Below are 15,696 nucleotides of genomic sequence, written 5' to 3' on the forward strand. Positions count from 1 at the left end.
CCTTTTTCAACCACTTGGTCGATTCAACAGCACTGACATAACTATAGCTCATAAATGACGTATGCCGTCCTATTTATTTTTACTTTGGTTGCTAACTATTGTTTCATAGTGCCACTTTTATCTTGAGCATGATTTTAGAGCTGTGAGGTCTGATGACTGAGAACAGAGTTTTATTTTAAACAGTATTCTAATTTCTATAAATAGCTGCCGTTACAAATGAGGCTGTGGTTAATGTATCCTTGACTCTTTTTATTTTTTTTTTGTCTTTCTCTCTATTTCTCTCTCACTCACACAAGCACACACACTTGGGTAACTGTCTCTACACAGATTTTCCATGTGTGTAAATGTTGCTAAGTCGAACTGTAACCCCAGTAACTGAAAATATTTTGAAAATCTGAAAGTCTCTTTTAGTTTAAAAAAAAAAAACAAAAAAAAAACACTTTGCTTTGCGGTAATAGCAAAACGGTGGGATTGTGCTTTCCTATCGTTTGTGGGGAATGTGATCCTAAAGTAATGCACACACACACACACACACACACACACAGACTAATTTCTACATATAAATATAAACATTGATGTGTGTGTGTGTGTGTGTGTGTGTGTGTGGCTGGTGGTGTCATGCTGCTCTGACACCCTCTGCTTTTTATATAATTTTTAAAAATATATTTCATGGACCTTGGCCTGAATCCTGCAGCTGGATTATAGCTAATGCTCTGTAGTCTCTTTGCACTGACTGTTGGGCTAGTCTGCATTTATATAACCCCATGTCCTCTTCTCTCTCCTCCGTGTGAGTGTGTGTGTGTGTGTGTAGAGGAGCTAGAAAGCAAGAAATACAGGTATCGCAGAAGATGAGTGAAGTAAGCTAAATGAGATGGTGAAAAGCAAAGAAGGGAGACACAGACATTAAATTGGGGAGAGAGAGAGTGAGAGAGAAAGAAAGAAAGGGAGGAGTCAAAAAAAGAAGAGAACTACTGAGACGAGTGAGTAAGGAGAACATATAAAGAGAGTGCGTATTTGTCTGTAAGATAGTGTTGAATAGCACAGGCAGGTCAGGGCTAGTCTGCTTGTCTGTATAAATTCTTCTTGGGTCAGGAATAGCACATGGAAGCAGGGGCTGGCAGAGGGGGGTATTAGAAGCTGGCACCATTTTAGGAGCCTGGCCATTCTTGTCCTATCAGAGCAAGATGACACTGACAGACAGAGTCTAGCCCCTTTCCCGTTGATTTCTCACGGCCCTGACCGCTGAACAGTGAAGAGAAAGAAGGACGCCACACGACATTGTCTACAAACAATCAGCTTCTTCACAAGGTTTACATTCACAAAATAAAGCAGTACTAAAAAAAAACAAAAACATATAGGCTATGTATCATTTCTAGTTTTCTCAAGTGTGGATGTCAAGACACCGTCACTGTCAACGTCAATCAACCAGTGATATCAACAAGTAGTTTACAGTCTATTTACATAAAAGTGGGTGATCTGTGGGTTACGGCCAAACTCAAGCGGATATCTGAAATACGTATGGGTTTGCACTGTAAAAGGACAACCTTAAAAGGCAGTGACGGATGAGGTAAAGCCTCATAAACCTGGGATTGCATGTGCAACAGACCTCCATGTCTGGTTTAACTCTTAAATGGAAATCGTCCAATCTTGGTGCTGGTAGCACAATGCTAACCTTAGCACGGTGAGTCACGGGACACGCAGCAATCTACAGGTTACAGTTAGAAATCTCAGAACTGCGCGTATGCTGGAGCTCAGACGAAACCTCATCGAGTGATTGTAAAGGAACAGGCGGCTGTGGGTGAAAATCATAATTCGTTGCCGTAAATGAATAGTTCCCAGCATACAAGCCGTTGTTTTGGCAGATATACATTTTCTGGCTAATATTTTGAAAGTATGATGATATAATTCTTCAGATTCAAGTTTTATGACAGTGCCATGGCAGGGTATTTCTTTAGAAATAGAAGGAACTGGTGTAATAATAATAATAATAATAATAATAATAACAACAACAAATTTTCCATAATTATCTTAAGAAAAACAAAACTGAGTCTCCTGCTGTGGAAAATCGAGTCCATGCATCAGCTCTACACTTCATATTGGTCAACGTGTCAGTCCACTATTCAGTAAAGCTGGTGCTCAGTATGGCCTCCACACTGCCTCAGCAGACATGCTGGTCGGAGAGCTGCTGTGGCTTTCCTCTGCCTCAACAACAATGTCATTCTGATTTGGTAGTGAGGGGTGGAGGAGGGCCGAGCCCGTCGAGGCGCTGGTGCAGGGCGGCAGGATCCTGGGGGGCGTGCGGTCACCCCCACTTCCTCCTGACATCATGGAGAACTGGTACGAGCCGGTAGCGCTGCTGTAATAGAGGTGATAGGGAGAAGAGCTGGCCTGGAAGTGTCCACTCTGGCCCTGGGAGGAGCCAGCAGGGTAGGGAGGTGGTAAGTAAGTGTGGTAGCGGCCAGCAGGCGCAGTCATGGCTGACATGCCGATACCTATAGCGTTGGTGACAGGGGTTGGGGTGTAGGTGAAGGCTGCAGTGGGGTAGGGAACCCGAGGGTCGGTGAAGCGGTTGTCTGGTAGCGAGGGGATGGAAGAGAAGGGGCGCTCCAGACCGACACGCGGGTCACTGAACAGGTCTGAACCTGCAGGACGAAAAGTTTTGGGTTAAAGTACTTACAACATTGTACAGAAATGTATCCACAAAGACATGGTACTGTATGTATCCAAACCTTCCAGCTAATGAAAGCTATACTACATGTGGACTTTAAAAAAAAACAAAACCATCAGCCAAACATTATATCAGCTAACTATATCAGATAACTGTGTGCATATTATACATTTACATCGATACAAGAGCATCTTAAATGGCAGAGAGAGATTGTGTCCAATGTGATGCTCACGTTACCATTTAACAATGAGCTTTGTGCTGCTATGCTTTTGGGAAACGTAGTCCGGGTCATCAGAATTTTCTTGTTTCATATCTTTATACATGATATCTGATGACTGTATAATAAAAAAAAAGACAACGGCCCTTAATCATAAAAGTTGCTTCGAAATGAATGAAGATTTGTGCACAGAGAATGATGTACAGACAAATCTGCGTCCGATTTGTGAAATATGCGACGTCAGAATGAGAAGTGATTGAAGCACAAATGACGAATCGGCTTCAGCCGCATGGAAAAAAGCGTCTGTCAGCTAATTGCTTATTTACGTGGCATAAACCTGCGGTCCACTTCAATTTACCCTCGCATCTCTCTAATATAGGTGTTTGATAGTGAGTCATTAAGGATAAAGAATTCAGAAAAAGCCAGTGGAAACGAGAGCAAACTTAGAAACTGATCTAGAGTCTCTTTGGTTTGAGGTTACTGCAAATAAACGCTGTTATGGAAGTGTGTTTTTAATAAAGCTGTTTAGAAAACTGAACCGTTTTCCAGTGTCACCTGCAGATAGTTATGCAAACTTTATTTATATTTTATTTATACTCGGGTTTATATTCGTTTTAGAACTTGAATATGTCAGACCTAACTGAAGTCAGATTTCATTCAAACTATAGAGCTTTTATGACTATAGATGAGCCATGTTTCCGTCCTGAACAAATAAACAAATCCATATTTAATAGTGATGAGATTATTTATATTTCTATAATGCACAGATGTACGTATCAATGTTATTTGCTATTTTTATTATTATGAGCTAAACTACCCTGCTTACTATAGCCTACGGGCTTTTCATGATATTGATACTGATTTTATTGAACTGCAAGTCAAGCTTTTTCCCCTTATTTTTCCCTCATTATATTTATATGCAGAAATCGATACAGATCAACCAAAGTTGACCGTACACAAGTGCGATTAAAAAAAAGGTCCGTCGCGCTAGCATGACCTTCTCAGTTCTCTATCAATGATGCGCAGATGATGCGTGATCAGATGTAAGACGCTAATGCGTTTGAGATCTTACAGTGTATTGGATTGCGGCTCGGAGAGATGGGTGTCGTAGGGTGAATAGCGGGTGCAGAAATAGCACCCAGGTAAGGGTAGGATTGTTCATAAGACCAGGACGGAGACGTCTGCATTTGCCTGGAGTCTGAAAAAAAACAAAATATTATTATTATTATTATTATTATTATTATTATTATTATTACATCTTTGAATGAGTTTAAAAAGAAAAAAAAAGAAGATATGAACACAAGCTCTTGTTCTTAACCTTCATAATTTTTTTTTAACCAAAAATGATCATTCTCATAAACTCGTAAAGAAATTACACTGAGATGTGAAAAAAGATGATTTCAACTACACATGTAACATGTTTTATTCATATTATTCCTTTGACTAAATTTGCTGGCTTTAATACGCAGATGCCAAATAACAGGATAGCATTAAAACATCCACAGAGCCTCTATTAAACACTGAAGTCTGAATCTTAACAACTATAACCAGTTTACAGGGCTGGAATATTGCATTAGGAGTGGATTTGTGAGCGCTGTTATGTACACCTGGAAACAAGCATAATATCATTACATGCTATCGTGTCATTACCAGGAAACACAACGTTTTGGGAAATAAATAATTGTTCGAACCTGTGATACAGCCTGCTAACTCTGACCTGGATTTCCCTTCATCCCACAATATTATCAGGGCTAATGCGCCACTGCACAACAAACAAGACACTAAAGGATAGAAAAAGACAGAGACGTTCTCTCACTTTTCCTTTCTCTATATCCTGCTCTCTCTCTCTCTCTCTCTCTCTCTCTGTCTCTCTGTCTCTCTCTCACTCCCTACGATCCAATAAATGCTCGCCGATAGCCTGCAGACTTCCAGACAGAAGAGGAAGGCGAGCCATCAGAGAGGAAGCAAATTACGCACAGCGGCCAAAGCGAGCGTTTCAGGCTGTTTCAAGTGGAGCCAGACTGCGGCGCAATGCCAAGTCTCCCCCCTCGAATCCCTACGGCCTCTTCCAGAAGCCCCCCTCTCTCCTTCCTCCACCTCCCCAGGCCTAGTGCTTCTGCTATGGGCCAGGAGTCACACATGGCTGGGTGGGTGGCTTGAGGCGTCTTTGTGCATCCGGTGCAGGCAAAGCTCATTCGTGTTTTACTGGACTCCCACATACATGCACATGTGGATGCGAAATGTGGAGGGAGCAGAATGAGGACTGAACCATTCAGTGCCCATACACTTACTCCAAGACTAGGCACAGACAGAAGTGTAACACACACACACACACACACACACACACACACACACACACACGCACACACATCTGGGGGGGGGGGGGGGCATTTTGTGCACTAGAACCGGGCAAGTTTGGGTTTATTGAGTATTCCATGTATTCCAGCATGTCGATGTTTTAAACCATGGAGATGGGAAATGGGTTTGTAAGTTATAGGTGCGTGAAGAATAAACTAGTTCGTTTAATTCATAAAGTGATGCAGAGTTTGTTTTCTCTTCTTCTTAGTGATCATACACACCTTTCACTATTTATTCGTTTCAACACATCAGAATATTTTATTGCTCTTTGACAGTCTCAGTCTGCACTTCCTAAAATTCCACTCACGCAGTGAAAAACACTCATTACATTTCACCGTTGCTATGTCACTTCCTGGCAAAGCACTAACAACTGCACTACACACACACACACACACACACACACAACCACACACACACACACACACTTCTCCAAATTTTTTTTTTTGACAAACATGAATACAACACAAAAGCTCCAAAACACTGATCCCCTAAACACTCTAATGCACTCTAATTCACTAAAACACACACACACACACACACACACACACACACACACACACACACTGCCTGTGGTTCCAGCTGCTACTGATTTACTATATTGTGAAAAAACGCAGAGAGAAAAAGAAAAGAGAGGACAGTGTGTGAAAGAGAAAGAGAGGAGGGAGAAAACAGAGCGAGAGAGAGAGAGAGAGAGAGAGAGAGAGAGAGAGAGAGAGAGAGAGAGCTCTTGAATGACTTAATAACAGTTTCCGCTGGCGGTGCTTCCACTGCTATTTCTGGCGGCAGGATCAGAGAGGAGAGAACAGCACGCAGAAGGAAACACACTGTTTCAGGGCTCTGCGCTTCCACCAGCAGTGGATCCGTCCATCTCTCAACCTTCTGCATTACTCTGCGCTCGCTCTATCACTCTCTTTGCCATTCATTCCTTTCGTCATGCTCACCCAAGCTCAACTGTCCCACCCTTCTTGACTTGAATTCATCATGTACTATAGGGCGCATGTTCGGTCTGCAGTTCTCATTTAATCTCTCTCTTTCTCTATAATAATAACACTAATAATAATAATAATAATAGGGAGATACAGTGACCTCCACTAATATTGGCACCCTTGGTAAATATGAGCAAAGAAGGCTGTGAAAAATTGTCTTTGTTGTTTAACCTTTTTATCTTTTGTCAAATTTTTTTTACAAAAATACTCTGCTCTCATGGATTTCAAGCAATTGCAAACACAACACAGATTTATCCAAGAAAATATCTTTGTTAAATATAGGTTTGCAACAATTACTGACACCCCTATGAATTCATATGAGAAAAATATATTTGAAGTATAGTCCCATTGATATTTTACATTTATTTTAGTACAACCTGGTAACTAGGAACAGGAAATTGTTCAACCATGGCTTCCTGTTTCACAGGGGTATAAATATGAGGTAACACGCAGGCCAAATTCCCTTAGTCATTCATAACAATTGGTAAGACCAAGGAATATAGCTGTGATGTGCAGCAAAAGGTTGTTGAGCTTCACAAAATGGGAAGTGTCTATAAGAAACTAGCACAAGCATTGAAAAGGCTCATTTCCACCATCAGGGCAATAATTAAGAAGTTCCAGTCAACTGGAAATGTTATGAATCAACCTGGAATTGGACGTGCGTCTGTATCGTCTCAACGCACTGTGAAGAGGACGGTTCGAGTGGCCAATAAATCTCCAAGGATCACAGCTGGAGAATTGCAGAAGTTAGTTGTGGCTTGGGGTCAGAAAGTCTCCAAACTACAATCCGAAGTCACCTACATCACCACAAGTTGTTTGTGTTTGTGTCTGTGGGGTGAACTGAAGAGGAGAGTCCACCAGCGTGGACCTCGAAATCTGAATGATCTGGAGAGATTCTGTATGGTGGAATGCTCTCAGATCCCTTGCCATGTATTCTCCAACCTCATCAGGCATTATAGGAGAAGACTCAGACCTGTTATCTTGGCAAAAGGAGGTAGCACAAAGTATTGACTAAAAGGGTGCCAATAACTGTTGCACACCTATATTTAACAAAGATATTTCTTTGTTTTGTTTGCAATTGTTTAATATCCATGAGAGCAGAGTATTGTTGTGAATTTTTTTTAACAAAAGATTAAACAAGAAAGACAATTTTTCACAGCCTTATTTGCTCATATTTACCAAGGGTGCCAATATCAGTGGACAGCACTGTATTATACTTAGACTAGATATATCTTGGTCAAAATTCCTCCATTGTTTTGGTGACCATTTCTCTATTCGTCCTACCTGCTAAGTCTCTCAGGGTGCATATATTGCTTAATGTTGAATTATTCCCACAAGCCTGTTTTAATAAAAGGTCTGATTTTCTCATACAGCTGCTTCCTGTCAGTGGATTCTCACTTCCCTATTTTCCCTGGTCTGCTTCCTCTAAGAATACATATGCAATCTCTCTCTCTCTGTCTCTCTCTCTCTTTCTCTCTCTCTCTCTCATGCACACAGACACACACCTCACTCCTATTTACACTCCTTCATGGAGGAAGAGAAAGTAACGATCAATCTCTCAAAGAGGCCCTCCTGCGTAACTACCCCAATTAGGCATTACACAAAACAATGAACAACAAAAAAAGGAGAAGTACTGTTAGCATGCTAATACAATACCTAACTGTTATAGTCAGACACATTTCCCAGAAATTGGCTTCTGTTTTCATCTGGGAAACGGGTTTTTTTTTAAAAATAGTCTTACTCACATTTCACAGTCAGCAATTACTCAGATTTAATGTATAAATGCTAAGCATATGCTAAGAGCATGATGACGTGGCCTTCACCACATTGGAATCTGTTCAGCAACTGCTTTGAAATCTTTTCGTGTATTAACCGTGATTGAAAACAGTCTCAGGTTGTACTATTTTTCACGCAGCAGGATAAAATGGGGCTTTCCAGTCCAAAAGATTCAAAGTGAAATGAGGAAATTATATTTATGGCCTCTGTTTCATTTTACAAGACTCGGGTGGATGTGTATTAGAGTGTGTATGGTAGTGGAGAGGCATACATGTTTGAGTGGGAATGTTTGCCTGGTGGCACTGAGCGTGTGTGTGTGTGTGTGTTGTGCCCTGCTCAGGCACGCTCATCTAAGTTGCAATCAAAGGTGGCCTTGTTCTCTTCATTTGTTATGTCTGTATCCTCGATGGTGTGTCACTACATATCCTCATGTCACTTGGTAAGAACAAATAAAACATCAAACATCTTCAACAGTAAACTATAAGAAATAAACAGTTCCGCAAACTGTCTTTGGTTGTGACCTCACTGCAGAAATGACATTTTAGCAAAGTGAAAATATCTTGAATCTGGGTAGATTCGGCTCATATTTCTAATCGTGAGGTTATTATCAATCCGATAAAATGTTTCAGCCTGTTTTTAGATGCTTTTAATCATTTCAATAGGTTTAACAATCTTACATTTGGTTTATTTCGATCCTATAATAAGAACTAGTAGAAATATTGGACTATATTGAAGATATTTTCACTTGTTCTTTATGCACTTAAAAATAAATAAGTAATAAAAGAAAAAAACAACAAAAAAATAACTACGCTCTGGCTTCCCAAAGTTGGTCTTGGGTAAAATGAGAGGTGTGTGTAGAACCCTCTCAGGGAGTACAATCCTATCTGATGAGCGAGCTAAGCACATCTTTAGACAATGCCGTTTTTTTCATTACTTTCTTTAAAATCATCAGGTAACTTACCAGGTATTTGGCTGTGGGTGGGGCTACCAAAGGGAGGTGTGTTCAGGGTGGGGCGGGGATTGGGCGCAGAGGCCTGGTGAGGACTGCACCTCATGGCGCTCCTTCTCAACTGCTCGGAGAAGGCCAGCGCGCCTGGCTTTACAACTTCTTCCAGCTTTTGTCTATGACCTGAACACACACACAAAAACACCCCGAGAGAGATGTACTTATATACGGGAAGAAAGAGCAAGACGATCGTGTGCATCCCAAAGACAGGTGGCTGAAAATACACATAAATCGTCCACATTTTGATCAGCGCTTCACTGCCCTCTGATTTTTCCAGCTCATTTCCTGATTCCATTTCAAATGGTAATAATGACTCCCAGACCCCATCATCTGCTGTATATCTGACTGTTAGGACCCCGCTGGTGTAGTGGCACCAGAACAGAATGTTTCAGTTAGATGAAGAGGAAGCAACTTGGCAGGGCCTGTAGACTAAATGGAGGGATGAAGGGGGGAAGGATGGGAGGATGAATGGATGGAAATACCAGGAAGAGAAGTTTAGTAGAATAGACAGTGTTGAGCATATGGAACATACCGGTATATAGAATATGAGATTTATAACGGAGTCACGAATAATGGGATGATTTATTTATTTATTTATTTATTTATTTATTTATTTATTTATTTATACCTCAGATGCTTAACATGCATTGAACCTGAGCTTTGTGAATACAAAGTGATGTGAAAAAGAAATAGTCATTTAAGAGTTAGCAGAGGTGAACGTTCTTAATCTGTTTGGTGCCATCGCTGTTGGAGGTTCTAGACTTCGGATTGTTTCTTGATTGCTCAGGAAGCAGTGTGTTTGTACGTGTGTGTTAGACGAGATTGGTTTTTAATTAAACTCAAACACAACTCTGTTGAATCCTGCAAGAATTAAGGAACTGTGTCGGTATTTATATTCAGAAAGTGTGTGCAGCTGCTAAGGGGAGGTCGTTTGCTAAAGGGAAATCATAGTTGTTATTTCAATTTATTGCCAAATACGGTACGTGCAAATGCTTTCCTCAAATGTTCCCAAGCTAGTCGATAAATCACTGCAAACCGTCCAAGGAACTTTATTTTAAAAGTGTTGTGTCCTCAAACTACTGATGTGCTCTGTATGTATGTGTGTGTCAAGCTCCAGTGTATTTCTGAAAGTGTTTGCATATTCTGAACATGCTAATGTTTGCGCACGTGTGTTTTTATCCTGTGCATAAGCTCTGATGAAGAGCATTTCGCATTGTTTATGTGCTGTATACTCTGCATAGTCCACTCACGACTGAGCATGAATGTCTGAATGTCTGCTCCTGACCTCACACATAGACAAGCAGGAAGCAGGAGGGATTAATGATTGCAGGCGATGAAAGGAAGGAGGAGGGGGGGGGGGGATAAAGGGACGAAAAAAGACAAGTCTCTCAGCTGTGCGAAACCGTCAGACACACTTGCCTGTATTCTCATTGGCACATGCACACCGACACGAGAGGAGGAAGTGCTCCTGAAACCAGAGCTGCCGTTTGAGGACTTTGAAGAAGAAGCCAGCGGTGGCGAAGCCTCCATATGGTGGCGAGGCGCCGGAATAACGGACAGAGCGGGAATAGCCCTACGGCTTGCATGAGCACAACGGCGGGGGCACGATGTGCTCTCATATAACCCACATACACACACTACTGCACCCACACACACATATATACTTTTATAATGTGTCCAACCAGGGATCTTTATATAAAATCTTACAAGAATACTGATATTTCATTGCATTTAACTTAAGACGGCAGTGGATGAACCACGTCATCCGGTAAAAATACAAATTTCAACCTAGCAGTTGAAATGAATGTGAAGAAAACCGATACAAGTTTGGCACCATTTGTATCCGACACAAACACAGATTCAAACCTAACACTGAATGTTTGACACAGCATCCCTTGAAAGCTTTTCTTCTCTGTTCTATCCTATCGGCTCTACGGCTACTGGAAAAACTCAGCTAGTAGTAGGCTGTAGTGGTTTCCAGACGTACACCGCAATCATCTGCAGACCTCAGCACCCTGTTTCTATTAACATACCACCAACCACCACATTAGCATAAAAAGCTGGTGGGTAATCATCAACCACAATAAAACATACTTAACCACACACAGACACTCCCATAAAAATGCCTAACTCATTTCTTGCCAAGAAACGCTTTTTAAATCCCAGTGATGCTAAACATAATTAATGATGAAGGATATAACCTTGTTCAAATATTTGCCTATTTATTTATTTATTTATTTATTTATTTTTAGTCAAACTACTGGATTAGACTTTAAAACTTACGGCGGGGTTCCCTGGGTCCGTCCACTGTAATCTTGATGGCTCTCTGATAGGTGGCCACTTGAGGGGGGTTAGTGAATACGGTGATGGTGAGAGTAAAACTCTTCCCTGAGAGAGAGGGACACACACACACACACACACACACACACACACACACACACACAAATTATGGAGCTTTAAAGTATAAACAAGAAAATATTTTACACGTCTGCAGTACAGCTTCAGCTTCTGAACGACAGTCTGCCCTCTTTTCCTTAGTCACACACTCAATCAGCTGGACATTCCTATTAAACACGTATAGACGTACATGCACGTTAACTGGCTTCTGTCCATGTTACAGACCGCAAACATACAGAGAACAGCATGGCGCGACATTACGAGTGAGATAAGGAGAGAAGACAAAATGAGAGAAGCGTCAGACATCCATTTACTCCTCATAAACACATACACAGACAGACTGAAATGCAAATCATCCTCATGCTAATCCACACAATTACACACACACACACACACACACACACACACAGATACTAGTTAGATACAAAGATACTAAAATGAAAACAATGAGACATAAGACGCAAATGAGACTCAAATCAGGTTGTTATTCAATTTATTAGTTATAATAACAGCAAGACAATAGTTGCCGGTTCCTCTCAGTTTGATTTGCCTAATTGAGTCCCTGTTGTCCTATGACTCAGAGACATGTCCAGAAAGAAAAAGTTAAAGAGAACGAGAGAATTCTTGCACAAGAGGAACGCCTCGTCCATCTCCGGCCTTTCACTCATCACTGTGATGATGAGACAGACCCCCGGGATGTTTCAGACCAGGAACCAATGATAGCTTAAAGTCACAGCTGCCCATGACACAGTGCTACACACACACACACACACACACTCACACAGATGTCCAGACAAGTGGACATATGCATGCACTGTCTATTACTCAGACAAGTAGACCTAGGAAGAACTCCCAGCTGTTGGCAAAAATCTGATAAACTACCTCGGCTACCCACGTACACAAACACACACACACACACACACACACACACACACACTTACACACAAAGAGCTTAGCGTGCTCGGGGTAGAGCTGGAGCTCGACAACACACACTCGCCGTGCTATTCTTAGCCGCGATTCTCTGACAACTCTCCTTTCAGAAATGACCTCAATGCACAAACATAGTGGCGTATAATAATTATACTTCAGTATTCCTATTCGAGAAGGAAATGATTCGGTCAACTTTACTCTCTTCGTTTTCCCAAGCAAGTGACAGCTTTTCTTCAAATAAAAGTCCTCTTAGACCTCGATGATTGATTTGAATCGAGCTGACACGATTTGACTACTCCGACAGTTTGTGTCCCTCATTCGGGAATAAATGTAAAGTTCATAATTTCTGCGGAGATGAGAAACTACTTGACTGCATTTTATTAGGTGAGATTGAGCCTCAATCGCAAAGATGACCGGAAGTCATAGACCGAATGTTCTAAGCTGAGAAAGTACATTAGCTAGTAAAAGAAAACCCTTAAATATTTAATTATTATTAACAACAACAAACTTAATGAGGGATGTTGCTACGGGTTGCTCTTCTCTCTTCATTTCTGCAGTCATTTTGCCAAACTGTAATCATGCGTGAATTTCATGACTTAAAATCATTACAAACTTCTTTTCAAGTTACCTCGTCAGCTCATTTAAAGTTTTGACCTCATGTAAAGTTTTGACGATATCGATTCGCTGCACTCTGAATTGAGTCTGTTGTAAATCAGCCGAAATCCACAAACGCATTTTACTTAGTTAATAAGTTACTTAATTAGTTAATCAGCTACTTAGTCAATAAGAGGAAGAAGAAGTTACTCAGGTACAGAAGTAAATTAAGTAGCATAGAAATGTAAGTAGCTCTTTCACAAGTAAACTAGGTTAGTTAATATTACCGTTGTTATGACTGGCTCAGAGTGAAAATGCGGCACGCCTAGGTCCAGGGAGATTTCGGACATTAATATCTAGCGCTGAAGCTTAATTTGTCATGAATCTTCTTGTGTAGTCATGAAAGACGAAAACTTTTGAACGGGTCCAGATATACAATAATAATAATAACGTCTAGTTATAAAATCCGATATCAGCATAGCATAATTCCACAGATGAGCACTACTGACCAGAAATAATAATAATAATAATAATAATAATAATAATAATAATAATAATAATAAAGAAGAAGCAGAAGAAGAAGAAGAAGAAGAAGAAGAAGAAGAAGAAGAAGAAACTCTTAACACACATCTCTTTGTTACTCTGTCACATATGCTATATACACACTCACACAGACACCCAGAGAGAGAGAGACAAACAGACAGACAAACAAACAGACGGAGAGAGACAGACAGACAGACAGAAAGAGAGAGAGCGACAAACAGACAGAGAGAAAGAGAGACAAACAGACAGAGAGAAAGAGAGAGAGAGAGAGAGAGAGAGAGAGACAGACAGACAGAGAGAGAGAAAGAGAGAGACAGACAGAGAGACACTCTGTCTGGGAGGAGCAGAAACTCACTGTCCAAACAGCCAGGAAGTGCAGAGTGTTCCTCAAGGGGATGTCTCCCCACACACAAAGTCTGTTTGTGTGCTATGTGTGTGTGTGTGTTTGTGTGTGTGTGTGTGTGTGTGTGTGTGTGTGTGTGTGTGTGTGTGTGTTTGTATGAGAGTGTGTGTGTGTGTGTGACCATTGCCTGAGGTCTGCGTGTGACTCACTAGTCAATTCATACACAGACTCGGAGGAAACAAATGACAAAGAGAAAGAAGAAAAATAGAGGTACAGACGCAAAGCCAGAGAGACAGATGCTGTCTTTGTTACTGCTTATCAAACACCATCAGTGGTCTTTCAAGGTAGTGTGTGTGTGTGTGTGTGTGTGTGTGTGTGTGTGTGTGTGCGCATGTAGTTTACATTTCTCCCTCTTATTTTAAACACTTCATCGCATTTTTGCCACCCACACTAAAATCGTTTCCATCACTGCGGAGAACAGGAGCTACAAAGTATACACACACGCACACACACACACACATATAGCATATATTTACAGTTACTACACACATGAAGACTCACGATTAAACACATGCAATCACATGCCTACACACACCCATATACCAGCAAACACACACACACACACACACACACACACACACACACACACACACACACACTGCAAGATAAAAGGCTGCACTAACACATGTGTTCAGCGTGACAAGCTCTGGCATGTGTGTGCTTCAGCCAGCTGCAGGTAAGTTAGGTGGGTTCTATCAGTAAAATCATATTATGAATGTGAATAGACCCCTGTGGGACTCCTTATTTCCCAGAAGACTTGTTTGTGTGTGTGTGTGTGTGTGTGTGTGTGTGTGTGTGTGTGTGTGTATGTGTGTGTGTGTGTGTGTTCGTGTTAAAATGCTTTGACTAATCTTTTTGTCATTGTGAAAACAGAGATTCTCTCTCTCTTTCTTTCTTTCTTTCGTACACACACACACACACACACGCACAACTGCCCACTTTATTTAGTAATGTTACTAATACTAGTAAGATGAATTTATATCGCTTCTATTTCCATTACACATACACTTCCACCATTTCTGAAATAGCTTGATTGATCATAGAGGATAGAAATTTCATACACAAGCTGATCTAAGCCTGCAACTGTAGCACGGTTATTTTGAGACGCTCAAATATACACCGCTGTGAGCTAATAATGAACCGTGCTGCCTTATTACCTGTTTGTTACAATAGTAATGGTCAAAATACAAGAAGTATCTATTAGAAGAGTGATGTTGACCTAGACACTATGAGATAAGACAGTCGCACCTCTGTATGATCTACAGTCTACACACGATAAAGACAGACATTACTCGTATGGCATATGGAAAAACAGTGAAGTGCAGAGTAGCTGAATGGACGCTGCTTTGACTCAGAGGCTGATCAAGGGCTAGAACATTGCTAGTGTCAATAGAGGCCTGTTTTTAAATAGATAAGAGTCTGCATTTGGCGGCAGCTCACATCTAAATGTCTATTAATGGAAATCCAAATAACAGGTTACGAGAAAATGATGGTTTTATATCAAACGCTCTCATATGTGTGCAAATACAGGGAGGTAATGTAGTCCTAGGTACAGACATTGTTATAAATATAATGTGTGTGTGATTTTGGTATGTGTATGTAACAGAGAAGGAGAGAGAGAGAGATGTGAGTGAGTGAGTGAGTGTGTGTGTGTGTGTGTAAGGCATTAGGCAAAGCTTGTCATGGACTAATATAGAATCCACCAGTTATGTATTTTCTCTGCCAGCTCACTGAGGTTCAACGCAACCAGACAATGATGAGCATAAACGTGAGAAGAAAGTGGAAAGAAAAGCAACACACACACACACACACACACAC

The 15,696-nt window shown here is 41.0% G+C and overlaps 1 protein-coding gene across 5 annotated transcripts in view; it reads right to left on the reverse strand.

Moving 5' to 3' along the window:
- Window positions 1-1,170: 1,170 nt before the first annotated feature.
- The window catches only part of runx1 (RUNX family transcription factor 1), a 40,876-nt gene continuing 26,350 nt past the window's right edge, over window positions 1,171-15,696 (reverse strand). For 4 of the 5 annotated variants that reach the window (XM_053616251.1, XM_053616250.1, XM_053616253.1 and 1 more), the window contains 4 exons: window positions 11,295-11,399; window positions 8,967-9,134; window positions 3,958-4,083; window positions 1,171-2,642 (listed from right to left, as the gene is read on the reverse strand). In XM_053616251.1, the coding sequence (XP_053472226.1) occupies window positions 2,137-2,642; window positions 3,958-4,083; window positions 8,967-9,134; window positions 11,295-11,399 (905 nt within the window). In that variant the 3' untranslated portion in view covers window positions 1,171-2,136. The remainder of the gene's footprint in view (window positions 2,643-3,957; window positions 4,084-8,966; window positions 9,135-11,294; window positions 11,400-15,696) is intronic. The other variant, XM_053616252.1, reaches the window with a different exon arrangement.

The sequence above is a fragment of the Ictalurus furcatus genome, chromosome 26 (genome assembly GCF_023375685.1).
Source record: "Ictalurus furcatus strain D&B chromosome 26, Billie_1.0, whole genome shotgun sequence".
Lineage (NCBI taxonomy): Eukaryota > Metazoa > Chordata > Actinopteri > Siluriformes > Ictaluridae > Ictalurus > Ictalurus furcatus.